The sequence below is a fragment of the Pelmatolapia mariae genome, linkage group LG3_W (genome assembly GCF_036321145.2).
Source record: "Pelmatolapia mariae isolate MD_Pm_ZW linkage group LG3_W, Pm_UMD_F_2, whole genome shotgun sequence".
Classification (NCBI taxonomy): domain Eukaryota; kingdom Metazoa; phylum Chordata; class Actinopteri; order Cichliformes; family Cichlidae; genus Pelmatolapia; species Pelmatolapia mariae.
Window position 1 is genome coordinate 50,365,573 of NC_086229.1, and position 25,359 is coordinate 50,390,931.

At 38.4% G+C, this 25,359-nt stretch overlaps 2 protein-coding genes and 1 long non-coding RNA gene across 3 annotated transcripts; 2 read left to right on the top strand and 1 right to left on the bottom strand.

The window, feature by feature from the left end:
- The first annotated feature begins 6,467 nt into the window (after positions 1-6,467).
- Positions 6,468-8,231, top strand: LOC134624586 (H-2 class II histocompatibility antigen, A-U alpha chain-like). The gene is made up of 4 exons (XM_063469582.1): positions 6,468-6,540; positions 6,624-6,872; positions 7,556-7,840; positions 8,092-8,231. The coding sequence occupies exons 1-4, from the start codon at positions 6,489-6,491 to the stop codon at positions 8,229-8,231; spliced, it is 726 nt and encodes a 241-aa protein (XP_063325652.1). The 5' UTR covers positions 6,468-6,488.
- A 2,669-nt stretch (positions 8,232-10,900) lies between these two features.
- On the top strand, positions 10,901-14,415 carry LOC134623406 (H-2 class II histocompatibility antigen, E-S beta chain-like). The gene is made up of 5 exons (XM_063468564.1): positions 10,901-10,955; positions 11,126-11,398; positions 13,766-13,979; positions 14,072-14,139; positions 14,234-14,415. The coding sequence occupies exons 1-5, from the start codon at positions 10,901-10,903 to the stop codon at positions 14,413-14,415; spliced, it is 792 nt and encodes a 263-aa protein (XP_063324634.1).
- Positions 14,416-19,732: 5,317 nt separating this feature from the next.
- LOC134624588 (uncharacterized) lies at positions 19,733-24,364 on the bottom strand. The gene is made up of 3 exons (XR_010093591.1): positions 24,266-24,364; positions 20,222-20,243; positions 19,733-19,889 (listed from the first exon to the last, which is right to left on the bottom strand). It is a non-coding gene; the product is annotated as an uncharacterized LOC134624588 (long non-coding RNA).
- Positions 24,365-25,359: the final 995 nt, after the last annotated feature.

Below are 25,359 nucleotides of genomic sequence, written 5' to 3' on the forward strand. Positions count from 1 at the left end.
GTGAAATTGGATGATGACTTGTTGGTTCATTACTGTATTTGAAGCACATGTGTGACTGCATGTATGTGGAGTGTCTCGCTGTTATTTATCAGGAGACAGAGGCAGCTCTGCCATGTTGTAGCTCGCACAGAGGTGAAGAGGCGAGGTCACGGGTTACTGAGTGATGATTTGGTGCTATAGATTAATGGGAGGAGAAGGCATGTGTTTGGCGCCGTCACACAGTGGACATTGAGTTGTTGTGTGGGACACCAGTAGTCCATGTCTGTTGCTGTAACAGTAGTTCATGTTTAGAATAAAAAATCCCAGCTCACTGATTTGATCGGGGCAATAGTGCCTAAAATGTTGCATCATTTTGCTGAGAGATCTTTTACTTTGTGGTAATCTTAGATGAGTAGTGTTATGGACCAAAACCACCAGGTCATTCAGTGTTCCCTTAGTGCTAATGTATCAGAGATGTTGGTGTACTGTAACTGAAGTTAAGTCATTATGCAAATGTACTGGGCGATCGTGGCTCAAGAGTTTGGAGTTCGCCTTGTAATCGGAAGGTTGCCGGTTCGAGCCCTGGCTCGGACAGTCTCGGTCGTTGTGTCCTTGGGCAAGACACTTCACCTACCGCCTACTGGTGTTGGCCAGAAGGGCTGATGGTGCGATATGGCAGCCTCGCTTCTGTCAATCTGCCCCAGGGCAGCTGTGGCTACAACTGTAGCTTGCCTCCACCAGTGTGTGAATGTGTGTGTGAATGGGTGGATGACTGGGTATGTAAAGCGCTTTGGGGTCCTTAGGCGGGACTAGTAAAAGCTATACAAATACAGGCCATTTACCATTTACTGTTTATAAGATTTGGAAACCTGCAGTCAGCTGAGACTGAAGAAGTCAACTGGATGAGTGACGAAATGTTTCTCCCACAAAACGCTATGTCCAGATGAACAGAATCAACTTTTGGAAAATTAATTACCTGGATGATTGAGCATGCATCAAGACGATATAACTGACGTAATTTTGTTAAGTCCTTAAAGTCATATTCTTTTATTGTCATGACTGTATTTGAAACTATAGACAAATGAACACAACTATTTGTGCAGTCATGGACCCGTTATATTGTTATGTATTTTTGGTGTTGCTCCCCTTTCTCTATGCTTGTGCATATGTGTCTGTGTGTGTGTGTATGTGTCTCTGTGGGCGCCTTCAGGCCTGGTGGGTGTGGCCCTGCTGGCGGACTGGCCACACCCAAAGCCACACACCTGCTGCTGATCAGGCCTCGTCGGGGGAGCTACTTAAGAGAGTCTTGGAGCTCCCACCGGTGTGGGATTGTTGCGTTAGACTCCACGTTAGTTTTCCAGTTTAGTTAGTGTGTGTGTATGCCCGCGGTTGTATGTGTCCTGACGGCTGCCTCTATTTGTGTCCCCAGAGGAGGTGTGGAGCGCCAGACAGCAGCCAGCACGCGGAGTGCTGAGACATGACACGGGAGTCAGGGGAAATCACAGGGGATTTATTGTGATTATTCTATTCACTGTAAATAAACGCACTGTTTATACACAGAGCACCGCGACTGGGTCCTCCTCATTCCCCATATCCCCACGGTCCACCATGCCGAACCGTGACAATTTTTCAGGAATTCAAAGAGAAAATTTGTACTTTATTTTAGATACCTTAATGAATGCAAAACTAACTTTAAGAGGATATTTGAATTGTATCAATAATCCCCAAATAGACTGTTTTCCACAAAGAAACTGTAAAGATTCAAAAGCTGATCTTCATAATTTATGTTTGCAGCTGAACTGATTTGATATTTAGAGACTTGAAAACCAAAACCAAATCCAGTTCACTTGGATTAACACAGATCTTTCTAAGAGATCTAGAACAGATTTTTGAATCATATCAAATGGCTTAGATGTTAAAAAGTCCATCTTCCCACATCCATTCTCATCACGTTCTACATTGATTATTGCTGATGGTGGAACTGAGCTGTGTTCACTGTAATCAGACAGATTCAGGACTCACCTGTTTTTGCTGTGGTGCCTGAAGGAACAGATGGGCCTGAGAGAGTGCTACAGAGAGATCAGCTTTTGCCCTGTGGGTTTCAAAGTCTCAATAAATGCATTTTCTTCACTTCTTCTCTGCAAGCACCAACTTGTCTTTCTCTGAGTGTCCACAAGGTGTCCTCAGATGATCCCTTCTGTTTTCATTAGCTCACAAACTACCCAACTCATCCACACCATATTCCTTAAATGTTTAACATCTGGACTGATTAGTGATTCATCCTGCTGCTTTGTCTTAAATAACTTCCTGTTTATACGAAAGTTGTATTTTTTTATATGTCAGTCTCTTTTTCTCAGAGTTTTTCAAAAGTTCTTCAGTGAAAAATAAAACAAACTTCTTTGCAGAACACATAATTAGTCCACAAGTGTTAGACAAAACATTTTATTTGTTTGTTTTCAGCCTGGAGAACGTGTTGTTTTTACTTTAAACTTTTAAAGAAGTCATTCTCTATATGGTAAAGGTACATGCACACAGTAATGAGAGCACTGCAGAAATGGAGTAAAAATGTCATGTCACCGCAGCCCGCTGTGCCTGTATTGTTCTCTATTTGCTTTTTTTTTTCTTTCAACATGTGATCCAGCTGATTTTTTTAGTGTCTTTTCTCACTGCTCACCTTCCACTCTGTTTTTCTTTCCCTCCCTTTCTTCTCCCTTTCCTATCCCCCAGTCATCTCTGTCCAGTTTGTAATAACTTAAAATAAAAAATTAATAATAATAATAATAATAATAATAATAATAATCAGTCAAGTCGACCAATATGGCAAGCCATAATGATCCACTTGGAAAAATAAATCATCTTTCTTGGCCTTCAGACAATAATTCTGATCGCTAAAGTACTGAACAGGACAAAAAAAAAAAAAGCTGGTGCCTAGAAAAAGTTAAGAATAACCGCTGAATAGACAATGGCTCCACACAATGGCTATAAAGCAGCTGTTATTATCTTGCCCCTTGGTTAATGGTGGTGCAAAGTTGTCCATCCAGTGTTGATCTCTTTTTAAAGCTTTCAACTTTGAATAAATATAAGAAAATCAGTTTTGAGTTTGTGTTTTGGTGCTCAGTTTATTTTTTCCACAGCAATAACCTCGTCAACATTTACAGACTGTAATAGTTGCACAGCCCTGATAAAAATGGTAAGACAGACGTATCAATTTCAGTGTTATCCGTATTCATTTTAGTAACAGGCTTGGATTTTTATATATTAAAGGTATTTTGTAATTTATTGTACATTGGGTTATTTAATTGGTACTTTAACTAGTTTTTTTACTGTACTTACCTAGCAACTGTGATCACATCATTTCCCATGGGATTAATAAAGTGCTCTGATTCACCTGAGAAAGAAACATTTAGACTAGTCTGGTTTCGTTTTCTGATCCTTCAGAATTTGATTTAGAAATGTTTGAGGTTATGTGCACCTACTCTAGGAGTTTTCTAGAGCGCTGCATTCAGGTGACTGATAGAAGACCACAGAGATGCGGTTGCTGTTTAGAGCACAAACAGCACAGAAAACCAGGAAAGAAAGTCAGACTGCCTATAAAGCTCATCATAAAATATAACAATAAGCTGTTAAGCAGGCATTGAATCACTGAACTTATATATAAATGTTTAATCTTTAATCAAAGTATGACTTTGATTAAAGATTAATCAAAAGTCAAACAAAAGTTGTACTTTCTAAAATTAAATGAAAAGTAAAAAAATAGATGTGGTGCCAAAACAAAACTAAGTGAATATGCTATTATCTGATATTTCAAATAAACCAAGGCTTTAATTCTGTCCTAAAATATATTTATTCCATAGTCTTAGTGAAATACTGTGAACGGTGACAAAATTGTCCTTTATTCACTTGGATAGTTGAATTGACAGTTTGTGACTCTCAGTTTGATGTGGTATATTTTTAGTGTTTCTGTTTTCTCAGCAGCTTTGGAGAATTTTAGACAAACATATCAAAACATCATCAATGTAGAAGGTGATCGATAGCAATTTTGAACTTTTGGAAATCACCCAAAACGTAAAGAAAACACATCAGTAAAGACAAAACTCTGGTCATACAGTGAAGGAACAAAGCAGTACTATTTTATCAATTTCCCTTTGAAGAAACGCTCATTCCTCCTGCTTTGAAAAACAGCAAATTAAAATAGAACAACTGGGAAAACAATAATTACCAGCTTATTTGTCCCATGTCCCTGTTTTATCCCTTTAATCAAAAAAAGAAAAAAAAATCTCCATCCAGTCAGGTTTCTCACATATGGGACACCTTGACCTCCTTTGAAATAATCTGACAGAGTCCATTCTGAACCATTTTTATATAAAGTAAACAGTCCTAAAACGTCTGATGCCTCTAAACCTGCAGACTTTATTGCGTCAGTGTAGAAGCAGAGGCAAGATATAAAGATATGGGTCTTTTTGAAGTAAGAAAAACAAAACGGTTATAATCTGGTTAAAGTTAAACTGCTGACCGAAATGCTCCTCCTAAAAGAATAAAACAGTAAAACAGTAAAAGCAATAAAAACAATAAAAGAAAATTCCATGGTTTTATGTGCTCATACATTCCAGGGTCGTGAAGTGGCGGGAGCCCATCCCAACTTAGGAAATAAAGCTTTGTTTTGTGTCATGGGCTACTGTTGATGGGAAAAGTATAAGGTTGACTGATTTTTACATCAGTTTTTAATGCATGTTTAATCATCCAGGAAAGGAACAACTGAGATGCATTTTTTCTAAACACTGCGTCTCCATGGCCTTTAAACCCCAAAACGTGCTGTGCCAAAAATCGGTCCACCCTGTTAAGTGCCACGAGGATTGCCATGATTTATACATCGGGGAAGCCAAACAATCTCTGGCAAAGTGGATGGCACAACACAGAGGTGCTAACTCACCAGGCCACGACGAGTCCTTTCACATCTACAAGCCAGTGGACGCTCTTTCAGTGATGATATACACATCCTGGACAGGGAGCAATTCTGATTTGAGCGCGGCGTCAAGGAGGCCATTTACTAAAAAAGGGAAAGAGCATCTCTGAATCGAGGAGGGGGCCTTCATTTTTCCACCTTACAATGCTGCGATTGCAGCCATTCCCCAACTCTCTGTGAATGGTACTCATGGCCATTAATCAATGGTCATGACAATTTGCATATTAACATTCAAGAAATTGACTTCAGCCCATTGTTTGCCAGTGGTGCTATAGTTTCAGCCATTGTGCAAATGTACTGTTTATAAGATTGGGGAAACCTGCAGTCAGCTGAGACTGAAGAAGTCACCTGGATGATGACGAAACGTTTCTGTCACTGAAAATGCTACGCCCAGGTGAGTCAACGTTTTGGGATACACAGCAGTTAGATTTTTAATAAAGTGTGAGATGAACAGACTGAGGTAAAATGGTTTAGGCTGTAACGTGCTTACATACATTTGTGTAGGTTAAAGGAGCTGTGTAACCACAGAAAACTGAAATGAATAACACATTACATGAACTGCTGTCAACTTTCTTGTGCTTCATCAGCATTGTTCAGATCAGTGCTGATTCATCCACAGACTGTCCTCTGTTATGTTGCTCTGTTCAGTGTTCACTATGTCATATATGCTGTCAAACAGCAGAGAGACCACTTTCAGCCTACGGCACCTAGGGTGTGAAACTACATTTTTTTGATTTTGGAGTCTTTAAAAAAAGTTAAAAACATTTAAACTGACATTCTGCTGAGAATTATTATTGACTTGTTATCCATTTATTTTAAAACTAACCGTTTACTGTGTATTTTTTATTTATGGTGGCACTTATTGGTTTGTTTGGTTTACTCTTTATGTGTACAGGGTTTTTTGACTGTGAAAAACACTTAATGAATGAAATTAATTACTTAAAAACTGATAGCTGAACTTCCTTTTTCAGGATTTTATTGTAGACAGCAGTCCTAAAGCAGCAAAGTAGCCCACACCATCACACTTACACCACATCAGAATGTTGCTGTTCTTTTCGTGAAATATTATTAGTTTGATGCCCGATTTAATTGAACTCACGCCTTCCTGAAAGTTCACCTTTTATCTCTCCACAGAACATTTTCCCAGAATTCTCGGAGAATGTTTGTTGACAGAGATGTGTTTCTTTTGGTCGGCAGTGGTTTTCTCCTTAAACTCTCAATGAGATACCATTTTTGCCCAATCAGTTTATTATTGTTGAATCATGAGATCTGACTGTTAGTATTTAACATTTAGATACAGAATGTCTCTTTAACCTTAAACCACACCTCACATCTTATACACTGATCTGTTGTAAAAGTCTTTAACTGCATTTATTTGGCAGAAATATATTTTAAATTGTTTCAGTTATGGTGTGTTTGTGTGTCTTTTATGACATCATGAGTTGTAAACTGTGCTGTGAGCTCAGCCGCAGCTACACGTCCTGTCAGTTCACTCAGAGACTTCATACAGTTGGACTTTTTAATTCAGTGAGAGCTGCTGATAAAGATGAAGAAGCTGCTCCTCTTCCTCTCCTGTGTGCTCTGTGTCTCTGCTGATGGTGAGTTTCTCTCTTTAAACGACAGTCAGCAGCTTACTGATCAGGTTATAAATTGATTGTTTAATTTCACTAACATGTTTCAGCTCTACATGAGGACATTCATGTCATTGGCTGTTCATACATTCATGGAGGGGTCATGTTTGGACTGGATCGTGAAGAACTCTGGTACGCAGACTTCGAGAAACAGATGGATGTTTCCCCTCAACCAATTTTTATTCAGCCCGTCGGGTTTGGAGATGACGCTTATGAAGCAGCTGTGTCTAATTTAGATACCTGCAGACAAAACCTTCATATTACTCGGGAGAGTTTAAAGGACTACCCTGCACAACGTGGTAAACACATACATCCACACATAAACCAATAGCACAACTCAATACAATCTCCATTAATTAACTAAAATAGGGAATTAGATTTACTTTGATGTAAATTTTGTCATCAGTGACATATGATCAATGAAGTTGAATACTTTATTCATCCCTGAAGAAATGATGTGGTCATACTTTCTCCAAGACAGTAAGAACAGTAACAGACTAAACTTAATTAAATAATACAACATATTACAGAGTTACAAAATGGAACAAATAGCTCAATTATGAATATCCCAGTATATTACATAAATTATATATATGGCTAACATTGAGGTGTCCCTCTTATCATACTGTATGTTCCATACTTTCCAAGTACAAACCATTAATAAATCACAAACCTCTACATTTATTTGTTTTGAAGATTTTCTTCAATAATCTCAAGTCCCCAAAGTTCAAGATATTCAGTTCAAGTTTTAGAGCAGGAACTTCTACATGGGTCCCACTGACCTCTTTTTACATTGATGTTTTGGTATTTCATAACATGTGTACATTGTGACTGAAAATTCTTCATTTAAAACTCTGTTGAGTTTTCATGCTGACAGTCCTGACAGGGTCATTGAAGAAGTAATTTATCTCAGAAAGGAAGAAAGATATTCTACTCTGCAGATTCCTCGTCCATCCTCTAACTGACTTGTGTTTGTATACAGATGCTCCTTCAGGTGTGATGATCTACACCAGAAACGAGGTGGAGCTCAGAGTCAAAAACACTCTGATCTGTCATGTGACTGGTTTCTATCCTGCTCCTGTCAAAGTCTCCTGGACCAAGAACGGACGGATTACGACTGAAGGATCCAGCATCAACAATCCCTATCCCAACAAAAACGGAACCTTCACCCAGATCGCCAGACTGCAGTTCATCCCCCAGCAGGGAGACGTCTACAGCTGTACAGTGGAACATCTGGGTCTGACCGACCCACTGACGAAGACCTATAGTGAGAAACACTTTTTATTTAAACAGAGGAGACAGACTGAAACACAGAGACAATAGTGCAAAATTATAAAGGTTCATGTCTTTGTGTTTCTGCCTGCAGATTTCACAAAGCCTTGGCCCAGTATTAACCTGAACAGCTGACTTTAGTTAATCAGCTGACAGTTTTCAGCAGATGTTTGTGGTTCACATTGTTGAACTGTACTTAATCCAGTCTGAAGGATTTCTGTGTCATGTGTCTGTTTCTGCCTCCAGATGTGGACACACCTGAGACACCTGAGACACCTCAGCCCAGCGTTGGACCTGCAGTGTTCTGTGCAGTCGCTGTGATTATCGGCTTACTCAGTGCTGCAGGTGGAATCTTCTTCATCTTGAAAGCAAATAAATGTATCTGATTGGCTGGGGTTGATGATGTCATCAGTGCTTGTGTTGACAATGTCGTTTAAGGCTGCTGCTATGCTCTCTGATCTTCATTCATGTGACCCTGCCTTTGTTTACATGGAGCATTACGTTTACTTTATTTTCACACTATTAAACAGATTCAGTTTAAAATGCCAGACAAAATAAAAATGACAAGTGATATTAATCAATCGGAAAGTATGACCAAGTAACCTGCTGGCTAAGCTAGTGTTCTAAAACAACCCATCTGTCTTTGCTATCTTTGACTATCTTTGCTGTCAGTTCCATGTATATGATTCAGACAGATGTAAATAAACCTGAATTTGAAATTAATCCTGACCTGTAAAAATGAGTCAGTTTTTGTTTTGTTATGTTTTATGAATCATCAGTATGACCTGAATGATACATGTGCGATCTGCTGGATGAGTACAACTGAAGGAACCAAAATGTTTGTTTACCCTGTTCCTGCAGACTCCAATATTCACCTGGAAGTATGCATCTCTCATAGTGATGGGTTTAGACAAAAGCCTCAGATATGCTTAAAAATCCCAAATTTCAGATGTTGTGGTTGTAGATCTGTTTTTTGTTTTTGTTTAGTTTTCCTGGCATTTAGGAGTTTCAGTACGCTTAAACGTGTTAATAGAGTCACTTGGCTCAAATCAGTCATCATTTTAAGGTAACAAATCAGACATTAGTGCAGTGACATTTTTCAGATTTTCTTCAAACAAACATGTTCATATTAACCTGTATCCGTTCCAGAAAACTGGCTAAAGAATCTCCGGGCATCCGATTGCAGAACAGTTGATCAGAGTCAGCCTATACACACCTCTGAGTGTGTTCATCCTGAGTTAACAGCATAAAGTCATCATCTATAGAGGTCACATACCAGGATTCACTATAAATAATGGAGCAGATCCTCCATTTGAAATCAGAGCAGCAGGGATATGAAACCATGTCACTAATAAGTATGATATTGATCTTTGGAGTAGGCGAGAAAAGAATAATTCCAATTAGCTTGCTCTACTCTGTCATATTTTCAAGTCTGTTCAACTATAACAGGAGAGGCATCAAATGAAGCCGTGCATAAAAACAAGAACCAAATAGATCAAAACTGGTTCACTGTTGGACCTGCGTGTCAACTAATTTGGTGATTTGCATGTTCAAACTTTAAATCTTCAGTTACTATTTACACTGACAATGTTCTCTGCACCATTTACTGACTATTTGATCACATGATCATATTTGAACATAATATAAGAAACAATTACAGCAGAGGTGGGCAATCTCAGTCCACGAGGGCCGGTGTCCCTGCAGGTTTTAGATCTCACCTTGGGTCTACACACCTGAATCACATGATTAGTTCATTACCAGGCCTCTGGAGAACTTCAGGACATGTTGAGGAGCAAATTTAGCCATTTAAATCAGCTGTGTTGGTTCAAGGACACATCTAAAACCTGCAGGGACACCGGCCCTCGTGGAGTGAGATTGCCCACCCCTGAATTAGAGTGTCTGCAGCTACTTTTAAAATATCACTTTTAATCCATTTAGTTCAGTTTCAGAGTCATTTCAGCCTTATCTTTACTCAAATATTTACATCAGATCCAGGATCCAGTTGTGACTCACATTTATTGATCAGTGTGATTGATTATTGATATTGATTATTGATAACTGTGTTCTGTGTATCAACTCATCAATGCAGATCAATTGGAGAAAAAGACTCTTAGTGAATACCAAAGTAACTGAAAGTAGCTTTAGATAATGTTACATCTGTGACATGATTATGAGTAATTCTTTCTGTAATGGTTAAATTTTCATGAAGAAGTTCAAGAATTCATTACTAGTTAACGCTACAGGAATAGTTGGCCCATGGTGTCTGTTTGGGAACTGACACAGTCTCAATGGAGATGGGGCTTTGGGGGGTAACGGGAGGAGAGAAGCTGCAGAAAGGCATGTAAGACTGCAACTATGCTTCCTGGTCCCAACTCTTAATAGTCACATTTAGGGGGTTTAATAAATTTGGCCAGATTTCTAGAAATGAGAGCTGCTCCATCCAACCGTCTTGCTTTCTTTATGGGAATAAGTCTGAACTGGCGGACCTGCTGAAGCGCAGACCCAACAGGATGGATGCCGTCTCTCCTAACAAGACCAAGTTTCTTCCAGAAATTTTGCAATTATCTATAAAGCCCACATGATTTTTTGGACATCACTCAGACAGCCAGAAAGTTAAGGAGAACATGCAGCTAAACATGTCACTCCTGTTCTGGGGAGGGGACCGGAGAAAACTACAGAGTCTGACATAGTTTTGGCAAAATTACACATCAATTCAATATTGATTTTAGTGACGACCCTAGTGATTGACGTAACCGGGTGTCATTACTGCCGACTTGAATTATAATTTTATTGAATTTATGTTCACCCTTAGCCAGCAATTTTAAATTTTCCCCAATGTCGCCTGCTCTGGCCCCTGGAAGACAATTGATTATGGTTGCTGCTATAGCTTCATAATTTGGTTTATCTGTGAAGTGGGGTGATTGGCTATAGCTGAAGCCTATCTGAGTGAGTTCTTCCTGTTAACAGGTGATGCTGTGGTCACGTGACTGTGTCATCTGGTTTTTAAAGCAGCTCTCAGTCAGACTGAGTCAGTTTGTTAAGAGCACTCAGGACCATGGCTTCATCTTTTCTCTGCTTCACCCTCCTCTTAATCAGCATCCACACTGCAGGTATCATCAATACACTGATCACTGATTAATATACTCATACAGATTAATACACTGGTCAATGATCAACTGATCAATGCAGCATACTGTTTACAGTTTACCATCTATTAAACAGCAGGTATGGTCAATACTCCACAGTCTGCACTTCACTGTGGTTCTGTTTTGTGTTTCAGATGGATTTTTAGAGTATATGGTGGATCGCTGTAAATTTAACTCCACTGAGCTGAAGCACATGGAGTACACCTACTCTCACTACTACAACAAGATAGAGTACATCAGGTTCAGCAGCAGTGTGGGGCACTATGTTGGAGTCACTGAGTTTGGAGAGAACCTGGCAAAACACTGGAACAATGATACTGCACGGCTGAATTCAACGAGAAGTAAGATAGCGACATACTGCTTTAAGAACATTGATATTCATGATCGGGCTATTCTAGCTAAATCAGGTGAGTGTGTAGTTTGTATGACATCATCAGATGATCATGTTCAGCTTCACATTGATCAACACTCTGTATCACTCAGTTTAATAATGCTTTAACTCGTAAAGGTTTAAATTCATTTAGAGTCTACTGGAGTTCTGTTTCTTTAAAATTCAAGAAAAAGGGTTAACAATTAAAAAAGTGTATTTTATTTTGTTATTTAAGTTATAAATTAGTGCTTTAAATAAAAGTCCAAAATAAAAAAGGTTTAAAAAGATATAGAATAATAGTTTTAAAAAGATTTAACAAATACTTGTCTAATACAGTTGGCGTCGCATCCTGGTGGCAAAACATCCGCTGTTTCCACTTTTTAATGCCACAGCGACTCATACTGACTTGTTAATGTTAATTCATAAAGTTGAAAGTAATTTGAAAGCGAGGGCAGCAAGGTGGCATGGTGGTTACTCAGAGCAAGAAAGTCCTGAGTTCGATTCCACCACCTGGCCAGGGCCTTTCTGGGTCTCACTATATTTCCTTCTGTCTCCCTGTGTTTGCGTGCTTTGACTCCGGGCACTCCAGCTTCTTCCGACAGTCCAAAGACATGCAGTTAGTGGGTTTAGGGTAACTGGTAACCCTAAATTGCCCACAGGGTGAATGCGAATGGCTGTCTGTCTTTGTGTTAGCCCTGCAGCCAGACTGACAAGGATGAGTGGAAGAGAGTAGATGGAATTTGAGAAAAATATCTTGCTTTCAAAAAGTGTCATTTTTGCAAGATAATTCTTCCAATGTACATATTAAAAAATGGAGCTTCCTCCACGTCCACAACATCTCTAAAATTAGAAATATCCTGTTTATATCACTGAAAAACTTGTTCATGCATTTATTACTTCTAGGGTGTATTTCTCAGGATGTCCTAAAAACTGCCTTAAAACCCTTAAGTTGATTCAAAATGCTGCAGCAAGAGTACTGACAGGGACTAGAAGGAGAAAGCATACTTTTTCCTGTATTGGCTTCCCTTCACTGGCTCCCTGTTAAATCCAGAACCAGAATTGAATTCAAAATTCTGCTCATCACATCAAATTTTTGGTAAAGCATATAGTTAGAGCTGGATCAGGTGACCCTGAATTATAAAAGGGACTTTTTCCTTCTGTGTGTCGCCAAAATGCTTCATTGTAGGGGTCATATGATTATTGCCATTTTTTTGTTTGTTTGTTTGGTTTTTTTGTATTAATGTCGAGTTTTTACCTTAACATATAAAGCACCTTCAAGATTCAAGAGCTTTTGGGTCAATACTGTAGTATACACAGTATACAGTGTATCGAAATGCTGTTTCACCCTAAGCCCCCCATTGTGCATTTATAAATATTTAAAGGATATATCTCCAAGAGATATAAAACTAGGAATTACAAATAAAAAATATGCTAAGTTTGGTAAAAATTAAGGGGAAAAAAGTTATTAATTACTAACTATACAATTCTATACAATATTATAATGGTAACTGTGCAATATTAACTGCAGGATAAACAAAGATAAACAAAGACAGGACAGAGACAATACAAAGTGAAATGTGCATTAGGTATTGAATAGCAGTTTCAAGTCAGGATATTATTGACGAGACATGACAAAGACATGCAAAATACAAAATGTGCAAATATAATATAATTTAGATGTGTGTTCAGAACTATGTGATTGTGCAAATAAGCATGTTGTTTGTAGTAGATTTGTGGTAGTTTTTTTTTTGTTGTTGTTTTTGAATCTTTTTATGGTTATTGTAAAGTGTTTGTAGAGGTGTATGTTTATATCAGTCCTTTGGTGGTAGTGAGTTGAGGCTCTGACTGCTTGGGGGAAGAAGCTCTTGCAGTGCCTGGTAGTTACGGTTTTAATGCTGTAAAACCGTCTGCCAGATGGAAGGAGGGAGAACAGTGCACATGAGGGGTGGAAAGTATCCTTCACTACACTGTTCGCACGTCGAATAATGTGTCTGTCATAGAGTTGGGAGATGGATGTGAGAGGGCTTCCAATGATCCTCTCTGCTGTCCTCACTATCCACTGCAGAGACTTCTTTTCAACGAGGGTGCAATTCCCTTGAGGTTTTTGTTGTGATTTGGAGCTAAATAAAATAAAACTGAATTTTAAAAAATCTCTTTAGATACTTTGAAATTTGCAATGCTAATGCAACTAATTACAAATAACACAATGTTTCTACAGATGAAGTGTAGAGGTGTCTATCTGCTTCTGTATTTATGCTGTTTCTGATTTGGTATCAGATAATTGTGAAACTGAATTAATTGTGTATTTCTGCCACTGTAAATCTTACTGTTAATAAAGCACCTGAAAAATACCGCCACACATATTATTGCCACAATGGAAATATAATGTCTGTGTTGTTTTTAGTTCAGCCCAGGGTCAGAATTAAGTCCAAGACTCCGCTTTCTAGTCAACATCCTGCCATGTTGGTCTGCAGCATCTACGACTTCTTTCCCAATAAGATCAAAGTGAGCTGGCTCAGAGATGGACAGGAAGTCTACTCTGATGTCACTTCCACTGAAGTGATGCCAAATGGTGATTGGTACTACCAGACCCACTCCTACCTGGAGTACAAACCCAGGTGAATCCACATCAAAGCCGGATTCAGGTCCAGGTCCATCCTCATATCCAGTTCTGTGAGTGGTGTGTGAATAAGTGATGTTTGTGTTGAAGGTCTGGGGAGAAGATCTCCTGTGTGGTGGAGCACGCCAGCCTGAGTGAACCTCTGATCACTGACTGGGGTAAATACCTGTCTGTCTGTACACAGAAATGTGTATCTGACTGCTCACCTGTCTGTTTGACTATTTGCCTCTGTCTGTCACCTGTCTGACTCAGAGCCATCCTCGGACAAATCAACATCTGAGTCAACGCCACTGTCTGCCATCGGAGCCTCTATACTGACCCTGGGTCTCATCTTACTTCTAGTTGGATATATTTTCTACAGGTGGAAAGCCCGAGGTCAGACCAGGACTAACACCCACAGACCAGTTAACAGCACTTTATATCAGTCTTGTTAGTAGATTATTTGTGCTCTAAATTCATTTTCAGGTAGTTTTAAATCAATTTCTTACAATTTAGACAAGTTTAAGTCCATTTTTATACCACAGTCTAATTTCACTGCTGTGTTCAGATTTGATAGATCCCAAGTATCCCTGTACAAGAGGTCTGGATTGGCTCTCTGCCTGATTCTATGCCTTTATTGCATATTTATTTATTTGTTAATTCTAATACCAGATTTTAAGCAAAATTACCAATTAGCAAAATTACATGTCTATATTACTGAACTCTGGACTTTATGAGCTATTCTTGGATTAGATATTAAGTCCCATATTTAGACAGCATCAGATGCTTTAGGCCTCAGGGATCTCCAACTCTTTGACAAACTGAGGGATTTTACACCACTTGAGATAGGTTTTTCAGGGCAAGCAGAATCCATTCGCTGAAACTGGGATTTTAACCAAATCATTATTGTTAATGTTTTATCCAGAAGTGTTTTCACAATGTGGATACAAGTTTGTTATTGAGTCTGTTCTTCTTGCTTTTTTCAGGTCCTACTCTGTTTTCCAATGACTGAGAAGGGGGTCCCGATCCTAGTCGTCATTCTTACTGGTTGAATACAAAACCAGCTGGTTCATGTGTTCAACAGACTCGTGAGTTTTATAATGGGCTACTCTGAATCTGATCCATGACTAAATACATTTATAAATTTTCACTGGATTGTCTCCAAACCACAATAAACAGAAACTGTCACCTGTGTGTTTATTTACCTGCATCAACACATTGATGTCAAAGAAACCAGTTTACACTACTTTAAACACTGACCGTGTTCTGCACCGGGGAACAGTGTTTGTCTATATTAATTTTTTGTTAATTCTTTCATGACATGTTTCAGAAATCTTTTGCTCAACAATCCAGCGATGAGTAGCAAAGCGCTGCTGTCTTAAGTATGGCTTCAGGGTGAGTGGAGATCAGTGTCAGGTATGGAGATTGAACACAGGTGCGTGGGCCAGGGGCGGGAGCCTGTAATGAGCACCGCCCCGGCAGAGGTGAGAGAGAGAGGGAGAGCAGAAAACAAAACATGTTGTGTAACACGGGGTCCATTTGCGAGGCACAGGGACCATGACTAATTTTTAAAAATCATGAATACATTTTAAAAAGTTCATAAATCTGTCCAAAAGTGCAACTAAAAACTGTGGGGGGCAATGAATTAGACTGTGTAGCTTTGGGGGATGTTGATGGTGGTGATGGCTTGGACCAGACAGTGTGAAGGCCTGTGGCTTGGATGGAGCAGGTGAAGTAGCATGAAGTAAAGAAGAAAGACTCAGATTATTCTCAGGAGGAATTGGCATGCTTAGATATATATTCAATACAAGAGAAAGATAAGGAAGCAATATGGCTCGCACCACAAATACAAGAGGTTGAGTTACAAATGGAGTTTGACACTGGGTCTGTCCTCTTACTTATTTCATATGAAAACTACAGAGACAAATTCCCCAATCTGAAAGTCTAACACATCTAAGTAAAACTTAAAGAAATAAACCAGTGAAAGAAATATTCCTATGGGAAAACTAAAAGTGAAAGTGGAATATAAGAAAATAAATGCAACCTGGAACTTTATGTTCTGAAAAATGGTGGCTTTCACACCGTCACCTGCAGCGTCACCATCCACAGCTGCCACGCTGCAGTCTGGCTCCGCAGCATCCTCGCCTGGTCCAGCCGCTGCACCGCTGCCCAATCCAGCTCAGCCTGAACCACCTCGCCGCTGCCTGCCATCTTCCAGGCCTCTAGCTGGACGTCATCGCCGTCGAGGGTGGCCCCCTGCACGGGGTCGCCTCTGTCACCACCATCTGCTTGGTCGACCTCCATGAACCTTTTGAACTCTGTTTTGAAACTGTTTCCTGAGTTTTTGATGGACTTGTTTTTTTTGTTTCAGATTTGAAAATATGAATAAAAACAATAAATAATATAATATAATAAATATAAATTGTAATGGATGTTGCTTAAATAAATAAAGCTGTAAATAATGTTTCTGGAAAACATAACTAAAACAATTAAAATCACTCCAAATTCTGTGCAAATAAATCTAAACTGTCTGCACCTGAGTGCTGCGAACAAGTCGACAATTTTGATGTGATTCATCCTGCTGCTTCGTATTGTAAATGACTTCCTGTTTATAAGAAAATTAGATCTTCAACACTTCTTTAATGAAAAGATAAGACAAACTTTTGAATCAGTTTTTTAAAGAACACATAAATACAGAAATTAGTCTGTATAGTGACAATAAAGGCATTCTATTCTATTCTATTCTATTCTATTCTATTCTATTCTATTCTAGTCCAGAAGAGTGACACAAAGCTTCTCTTCTTGTTTTCAGCCTGAAAGACGTGTTGGGTTGTGTAGCCCTGTTATTTGACAGAACACACCAACGTCTTTGATGCTACCTGTTGTTTTAGCTCTCAGTGATTAAAGAGGTCACACTTTTTATGTACATGGTAAATGTAAAGGTAAATGTACATGCACACAGTAATGCGACCACTGCAGATAGTGAGAAAATGGAGAGGAAAATCTTAAAACAAATATATTTTAAATTTTAGATTAGAATATGTGACTCTAATGATTGTAGTGTATTGTTATGGAAAATTTGTATTATTCTCACGTTAAAGTGTTAAAGTTTTTATCTGCATACTCAGTGGAAAATTCCAGTGAACAGTCTTGAACTAGCTGAACTTATTTTGACCTCACCGGCTGAAGAAAACAACTGTTTTTTTTTTATGTTATGACACCTTCGGCTTTGATAAAAAAAAAGCTTTCAAATGCAGCTGAAATAAGGAACTGCACCATGCGTGTCAGATGTGCACGATGATGCAGCACTAAGATGAGGGTGATAGAAAGGTCACTCCTCAGGCCTGTGGGCCAAAAGGTGAAGACCTGCACTTGACCAATAAAATAAGGAACTAACTTTGAACACGCTGGGGTAAAAACAGAAGAGCAGGAAATAGCTGTTGTTTTGAGATAAAAGGAGCCCTGCTGTGCCTTGAGAGGTCAGAGCTCACATGAGTGTGTTAAGCGTCTGTTTACTCTCCCATGGGCATGGTAGTAAAGGTATTGAGTATAGCTAACCATGTCTGCAGACTTTGTTAATTAAAAATTCTACAACAGTATGCATGTGTGTATGTCTGTATTTGCTCCTTAACAGGTGGGCAATCTTGAGGAAACTTACACAAACATCACCAAATATCCAATCCTATCATCTAAATCAAATTATCCCTCCACCCCCTCCCATGCTATGTTATTTTTCTTTTATATGCACGATCTGATGTTCCTGTGTTAGTGTTGACAGCATCATAATTAGCATTTCTGCAGGTTGAAAATTGCAAATGACCACTGATGTTGGAACAGGAAGGGGAGCAGGATTAAGCAGCAATAAGAGCTTTTCTCATTGGAACTAAGAGGTTGAGCAGGTGCTTCACAACTCTGCATGCAATGCTTGACATCGCGCTTGGTGACGTGAGGCTTGGATGCAACTGTTTCTATGGAAACCCTAAACACTGTTCTTGAGCTAATCTTTAGTCTAATCTGAAGGAATTTTGTCTGAGGAGTTTTCAGTGTTCCTGCTGGGTGCTTTGGGTCATTTGGTGACATATTTCAGTACTAAACTGAAGTGGTAGCAAGTAGAGTTCAATAAAACAAGAATCAACTCACATTTTAGAGAAAACAAGAAAACAAAGTCCTGATTTGTTTACTAGTAATGAAATATTTACATAATGAACTTTACTGACTTTTAATACTTTTATAGTTTAACAACAACAGCAGGTCATGAGAAAAAGTTTATATTTCTAAATCCATGACATATATACATGTAGAATGTGCAGTTCATCCATCAATAGTGCATATTAGAGCAGTACGAAACCAAGGGAGGATTTCTCTTCATTTAAACTCAGGAAGAGCAGGATGATTTAGGAAAAAAGTGTACAAATTTAAGAAATAATATTTCAGCATGTTATGTTAATAAAAAACATCTAGTTTCATGAAAAGTTACAACTTGAAAGGAGTGAAGAAATAATCATCATTCCATTTCTTTAATAACTTGCATTGAACTGTTTTTAAATGTATTTGCTCTGTCTTATATTTGACTATTTCTACTTACTGCTTCTTTGAATTTATGTGTTCTTTATTTTTATGTCACCTTTGTTAAAAACATCTTTGAAAGAATTTAATAGCATTTAAAAGCAGGTCCATCCATATTACTGCTGTTTTTAAAGTATAAATCATGTTGTACTTGTTAAATTGTTTTTGCTTTGTAATGTGACCTGATTCACATAGTTATAATATAAACCTTATGTTAAGGTTCATAATATACACATATATGCAAACAATACAGGAGCACAGTGAAGCAAATTATATGTGAGGTGATCATAAGATTAAAGAAATATGCTCAAAAATATCAAAGAAATGATTGGTGGAAAAGGAGAAAAGCGAGTAAATTGGCTAAATTTAGAACAGGTAAAGTTACAAATTTTAGGTTTTGGTACTTTAATAATGCAGAGTAGGTTTGGTCCTGCTGCTTTTGGGCTCTTTATGTGTGGAGGTTGGATACTGGGAGATAACAAAAAATAAAAATAACAACACAAAACCTGAGATGCACAACAGAGTTTAAACCACCTCATGCAACATCAGTTTCGAAAACTGGGAATAAAAAATAAGAAACACAAATGTTTTTTTTCAGAGAAACAAAACAAAAAAAAAACCATTCTAAATATTATGAGTACATGAAAACAATGATTGGAATAGAATGTGCTTAAATTTGCATAGATGATAGGGTCCAGCTGTAGATCAGAGGAATAGGAAAGGATTTGTGAATGTGTGTGTGTTTTAGTTTGGTTTAGCTATAGCCTGAGAGTGTGTGTAATTGTGTAGAGGGAGAGGAATCTATTGACACTGGGGGTCTGCCTGTCATAAAAGGAGACAGGAAGCTACAGTTGCGGGATGCTAGGACTGTATGGAACAGATAGGAAAGAGAGAAGAAGTCTGTTACCCTCGTCCCCGAATGTAATAAAAGCTCATAACTGTCACAACGTAGAAGTAGGTTTGCAGGAGACCCTCCCCCACGCTGGGCTGTGAAAGTAAGACAACCGTAGGCCAATATCCCAGTGGAAACTGCCAAATGGAAGTAGACTGGGGGTTTTAGTTTGCTCTAACCTTTTTATGAAAAGCAGGAAGTCACACACACACACACACACACACACACACACGCACACGCACTCACGTGTTCGTACATACATACACAAACACAGTGTCTTAAGTTTAGGACACACCATATAGGGTTTACAATGAGGGTCACTTCTATGAAACTGTGTGTAACAGACAAAGGGTTGAGATTTTGCAGACAGCCGGGCCATGCACATCTCCTCTTCTAGAAGGTGAATAAATGGTTGAAGGTGAATAAAGGATTGTGAAGTAACTACTGAGTTCCGGTGTCTTCTCTGATGGCCTGAGGAATAAAAACAATTGGGGTCAAACTGCTAAACGTTACAATATTATAAGAAGTTCAACAAATTTGCTTCAGAGCAGCATACAGTCAGGAAACAGGACTAAAGGTGCTTTCACACTTTTAGATACGACACCCTGAAATGTTGATGTTCTGGAATAACCTAAAAAAGGACAGTAAAATATGCAGTATGCTGTTATACCTACATAATTATATAACATGTCGGTGTATGATACAACAATTGTTCGTGTTGTCTCAAGTCACACTGACAGCATGAATCAAAACACTCACTGAAACCCGCAACGACAGACAGAAAACAAGTGACACAAACTCACCTCCATGTTTGTGTCATTTTCTCTGGTGTTCAGGTGTGGAAGCAGGTGTGTTTGAAGTACAATAAACACACACACAAAAATTAAAATCAATAGTGATACAGACAAATGCAGTAAAATAAAAAATAATGTTCTCACACAGGCAATTACAAACATTTATCAAACACAAAATGCAGCAAAATCTTAAACTGGGAAATGTCATATAAAGCAAACTTCACAGGTTTTCACCTGCATGAGCAGAAACATGTCCTCACAATGTCCCCTCAATTTAATGTCTGCCATGATAATGAATAACAATGCATTTACAGCACACACTTAGATTTTAATTTTTTTGTGTATAACATGTGCACTGATTAAAAGAAAATATGATTGTGAAACCTACTACACATGACAACAGGGCTGGACAGGGACAAAAAAAAAAAATCAGCCCGGGCATTTTGACTACACACCAACAGGCAGGCGGGCTGTGTTGACATGTGATTTGTGAATGTGATAATTTGAGAATGAAGGAGCTTCAAATTGATAACATAGTTATATCTACCAAAAATCTCAGACACTTGAATTTCAGTGACTTTAACCTTGAGCAGGACTGGACTGGGACAAAAACTCAGCCCGGGCATTTTGACTAGAGAACGGCCCACCAAGTATTACAGGAAAAACGATAAAGCCTTTGAATGAAAGCAAACTCTGTTGTGACAGTGATGTACACTGTCTTGTTGGTATATATGTATGATTTCTATACATTATACATCAGATGACCACTTTGGTTATAAGATTCAGATAATTAATTATTAGCCCTTCAAGACCAACCATAGAACCAAGTCCGCCTGTCACAAAACGGTTCTGTGTAGGCAGGAAAAGGACCCAAACGCAAAACTCACCGAGACAAACGTGAACTCAAAAACACTGCTATATTGCAACCATGGAAGTGAAACAAAGAACAAAACTAAACTGGGGAACTAATAATAACAAACTCATGGAAGACACAGGAAAATAACACACAGCTATGAGGGAGGGCACAACACTAACAAAGAAAAATACAGGGCTTAAATAAACTGAGGGATCATAAAACATAATATAAAAACACAATAACTCAAAATGCTGGGTCACAAGGACCCAGAACCGTGACACCGCCAGAGCTTATCTTTATATTTTTACATGCTGTAGTGCCATTTTTGGGAGAATCTCAATTTGTTATACATCAATACAACCGGTTTATTCCAAATGTTAATAATATGTATTAATTAAGTCCACTACATAAATTGCAAAAAAGTGCAATAAACTACAAAAAAAAATAAATAATAAAATCGTTTTTTGTTTGTTTGTTTGTTTGTTTATTTTTTAAACACATATTTCTTGTTAGAGAAATTTCAGATGTATATCCCTCAGAACTGTAAATTCAAAAATGTTGCACAAAATAGTTTCCAACCACGAGAAATTTATTTTGAGTGTCTTCACAGTAGGGGTGGGCGATATAAACGATATACGATAGAAACGATATAAATTTGGCCAACGATAGAGATTTTGACTATACCGCTCTATTGCGATAGCGCATGTTGATGATGTCATCAAGCTGCGCCTGTTTTGGTCATCGCAGCGGCTACAACCATTATCATCTGCAAATTATGCCAGTCGACAGTCATAGCAAAGAGATGAAGCACTTTTGAAATATGGGGAAAGCCAAAAACTGCTATGCGATTGCATTTGCCCCTAACCACCAGAATCCCTCACGTTAACTTTTATGGAGTGGAAAAAAAAGTTGGCGTTCATCCTCCAGCTTCACTGTGCTAATGTTATGCTAACATAGCTGTGTCGCTAGCAATCACGTAGCACAACATTATATACCAGGTAGTCCAACTTCAGTAACCCTGCAAACGCCACTGCTGTTTAGTTTTCTGTCTTCATTTATGTTGGAAGTGATAGCAGAGCTGTACGTTTTACTTAGTTTCAGAAATCTCTCAGTCAGAACATGGTATGTCATGTTTAGGTGGAAACTAGCGGGCTAACTTCCTCTTAACTTCTAACTCCGTTAAATTTAATAAATTCTGTTTTCATGGATATTAAACTTAATTGTTACACCTGCTAAAGCAGCAACGCTGATGATTTTACTAAGGATGAAAGAATTTAGATCGTTTTTAACTCTCAGTGTCCGTTTGACTTTGGGACCTGAGGCGGATGGAGTTTTGGACCCAGATTACTCTGCAAAGCTCCTCACTACGCCAGCCGTAATGCTGTGACAATTCATCAAAACATTTTTTGAAAGATTTCTGCACGCCAAAATTGGTTCGAGGTCAGTAAGCACAACCAGAATTCATACATAAGGCACACTCGATTTTTGAGAAAATTAAAGGATTTTAAGTGTGCTTATATACAATGCTCGATATATATCGTTACCGCACGTGCTTCAAATTATATCGCGATATGGATTTTAGGCCATATCGCCCAGTCCTACTTCATAGTTTTATTCTTGAGATACACCAATTTTTATATACTGCAGGAAAAACGAAAATAAATATTATAATGCAAATTTGCAAAAAAACAGCATGTGCATCAAAATAAACTATTTCCAGCAGTGCAATTTGAGTTCTAAGCATCCCAGAAACTATACAGAAAAGCATGAAGTCAAACATGACTTTTAAAAACCCCAGCATATCTTTATAAATGCCCTGAAGGAAAAAAACTAAGTTTCCCATGAAATATGACGTCACTTCCGGTTTTGGTAGATAATGGCAGACGTGATAGTTCGTGCTGACGTCTATTCCAATGTAGTAAGTGTTATGAACAGCTGATCAGATCAGATATTTTTTTTGTGGAACATTATGTTTTTGTTGCTGCAAGTACTTTTTGCGCAAGTTTTGCAAAACCTCATGTGGAAGGAAACTGTGACCTAGGACAAGCTGAATGCATAAGAAGTACAACTCCTCCGGTTTCCTATGCAAAAAATTAAAATAAAAAATTCTTGTGCTACCTTATGTGGTTGCAGTTCTATCGGGATTTAGAAATAGTTAAGCAAAACGGAGCATTCCCACTCCAATAGGTCTTAAAATGTTAAAAGCTAGACATTTTACATGAGAATAAGAAAGAAAAGTATTTCTTTGTGCCCCCCTTTCCCTGTTAATGCACTACCTGGCCCCATGGCAAAACTCGATCATCTCGGACATCTCTTGGTTACATCTTCATGTTTCCCTCTCACCACATATCCAAACCGATATCATGACCAGCAGCTTTGACAGCTGTGGCTCCAGCAAACATCAGCTGATACTAGAAAGTGATATTAAAAAAATTCTAACAGCAGCTGATCAAGCTTAAACGTGCTGCTGTTGTTTAGCACGACATCCACTGGTTTCCTCTTTCTCACGCAAAGTGGGCGATAAACAAACAAGAGAGAAAAGCCAATCAGCTAATCATTGATCAGTTTCATGATTGAAGTAGCAACAGGAGAGGGAGGGGGAGAGAATGAGAGCAGAAAACAGCTGCGCAGCATAAAGACACAGAATAACTCCAGCTTTGTGTCCTTTTTTCATTCTAGCTTAAGTATCAATCACAAATCGCGTTCCTTTTCACCTCAATACCATTTTCCTCTGTTTGACTGTGATAAGTTGCTTTCAGAGTCGTTGCCCAAGCAAGAGGGAGGGTGCTTCTGACCTCCTCGGCTGTAATTGGTCCAGCCCAGGGTCGATCATGATCAACTGGCCAATTTGTGAATGAACAGAGGAATGAATTTACCAGCATAACAAGAAAATAATATTCTGAGAGTGGTCATCCAGATTTCAACAAAAAAATAAAAATATGGACTTTTTTTTGCCAAACCCTCTGTTTGATGTTACAAAGGTGTAATAATGTCTCAGTCAATGTATCATCTGATCTCTGGTAGTAACAACAATCTCACCTCAAAATCACCAGAAGTTTCATATTTTAATTTATTTGTGTTCTATTTTTTTACTTTGCTTTTCGAGCTGTGATGTTCTGTTATTAGTATAGTATTAGTAGTATTTTAAGGCAGATGAAATATGAAAAAAAGTTTACTGTTTTAAAAAAGATACTTACCATCAATGACAAGAAGATAATCACCGACAAATGAATCAGGAGACAGAGGGTTTCCATAACCACAGATGTATCGTCCTGTGTCTGACTTGGTCACCTGTGTGATGGTCGCATACAGTCCAAATGTAGATCCTGGGTTGTGTTCAATGCTGTATCTGCCACTCTCAGCTTTGTTATTAGTTGTATCAATGAGGATCTCCCCTTTATTCTTGCACTCACTCTTACACAAGAACTTTCTTTGTCCAGTAACAGTACTGGAACATACTAATGTGATGTTTTCTCCCTCAGTTTCTTTGCAGATAAAACCAGAGTTTTTATCCAGATCTGTGAAATAGAAGAACATTAATTAGTCTGAACTGAACCTGTAAGCTGTTATACTATGATTATATTTCCTGGTTCAAATAAAGACAGTTATCATTTCATATCAAATCAGTCAAATCTGAAAAGTTCTTACCTGATTCCCTCAGAATCACCACTTTTTGTTGTAAAATATTTAATAAAGCCATGCAAAATGTGATGTTCATATTATCAACTTGAAGGTTAGAGTTACAGCCCCTTGAAGATCAGAAGATTCACAGCTAGTCCATAAATCATTGCCTACTGTTATATTGTTTGCACTGAGATGCTAGAAACTCAATTAAAGTTATTTTCGTACTGTTGTTTCATGCCAATTAAAATGCACACCTACATGTTAATAAAACACTTGATCTAACAGTGGTCTATGATGCTAAATGAGAGGTTGTTGGAGGATCTCCACGATTTTGACGCTCGTGGCTTTTAGTACAAACTCACCATTTGAAACTCTGACCCCAAAGTCATAATATGAAGCTGGAGCAGAAGAATTTCCCAAACCACACCTGTAGATTCCTGAGTCAGACTTGATCATGTGTGTGAAGGTCACAAACACAAATCTGCTTCCTGGAGATACATCGTCATATTTAATGCTGTATCTGCCACTCTGAGCTCTCCTTCCATCTGCTTTAATGAGGATATCTTCTGCTCGCTCACATTTTTCCTTACAGAAAAACTTTGTGCTTCCAGCCAAAGTTAAAGGGCATCTAAGTGAAGCATTTCCTCCTTCAGCTGCAGTATAGATA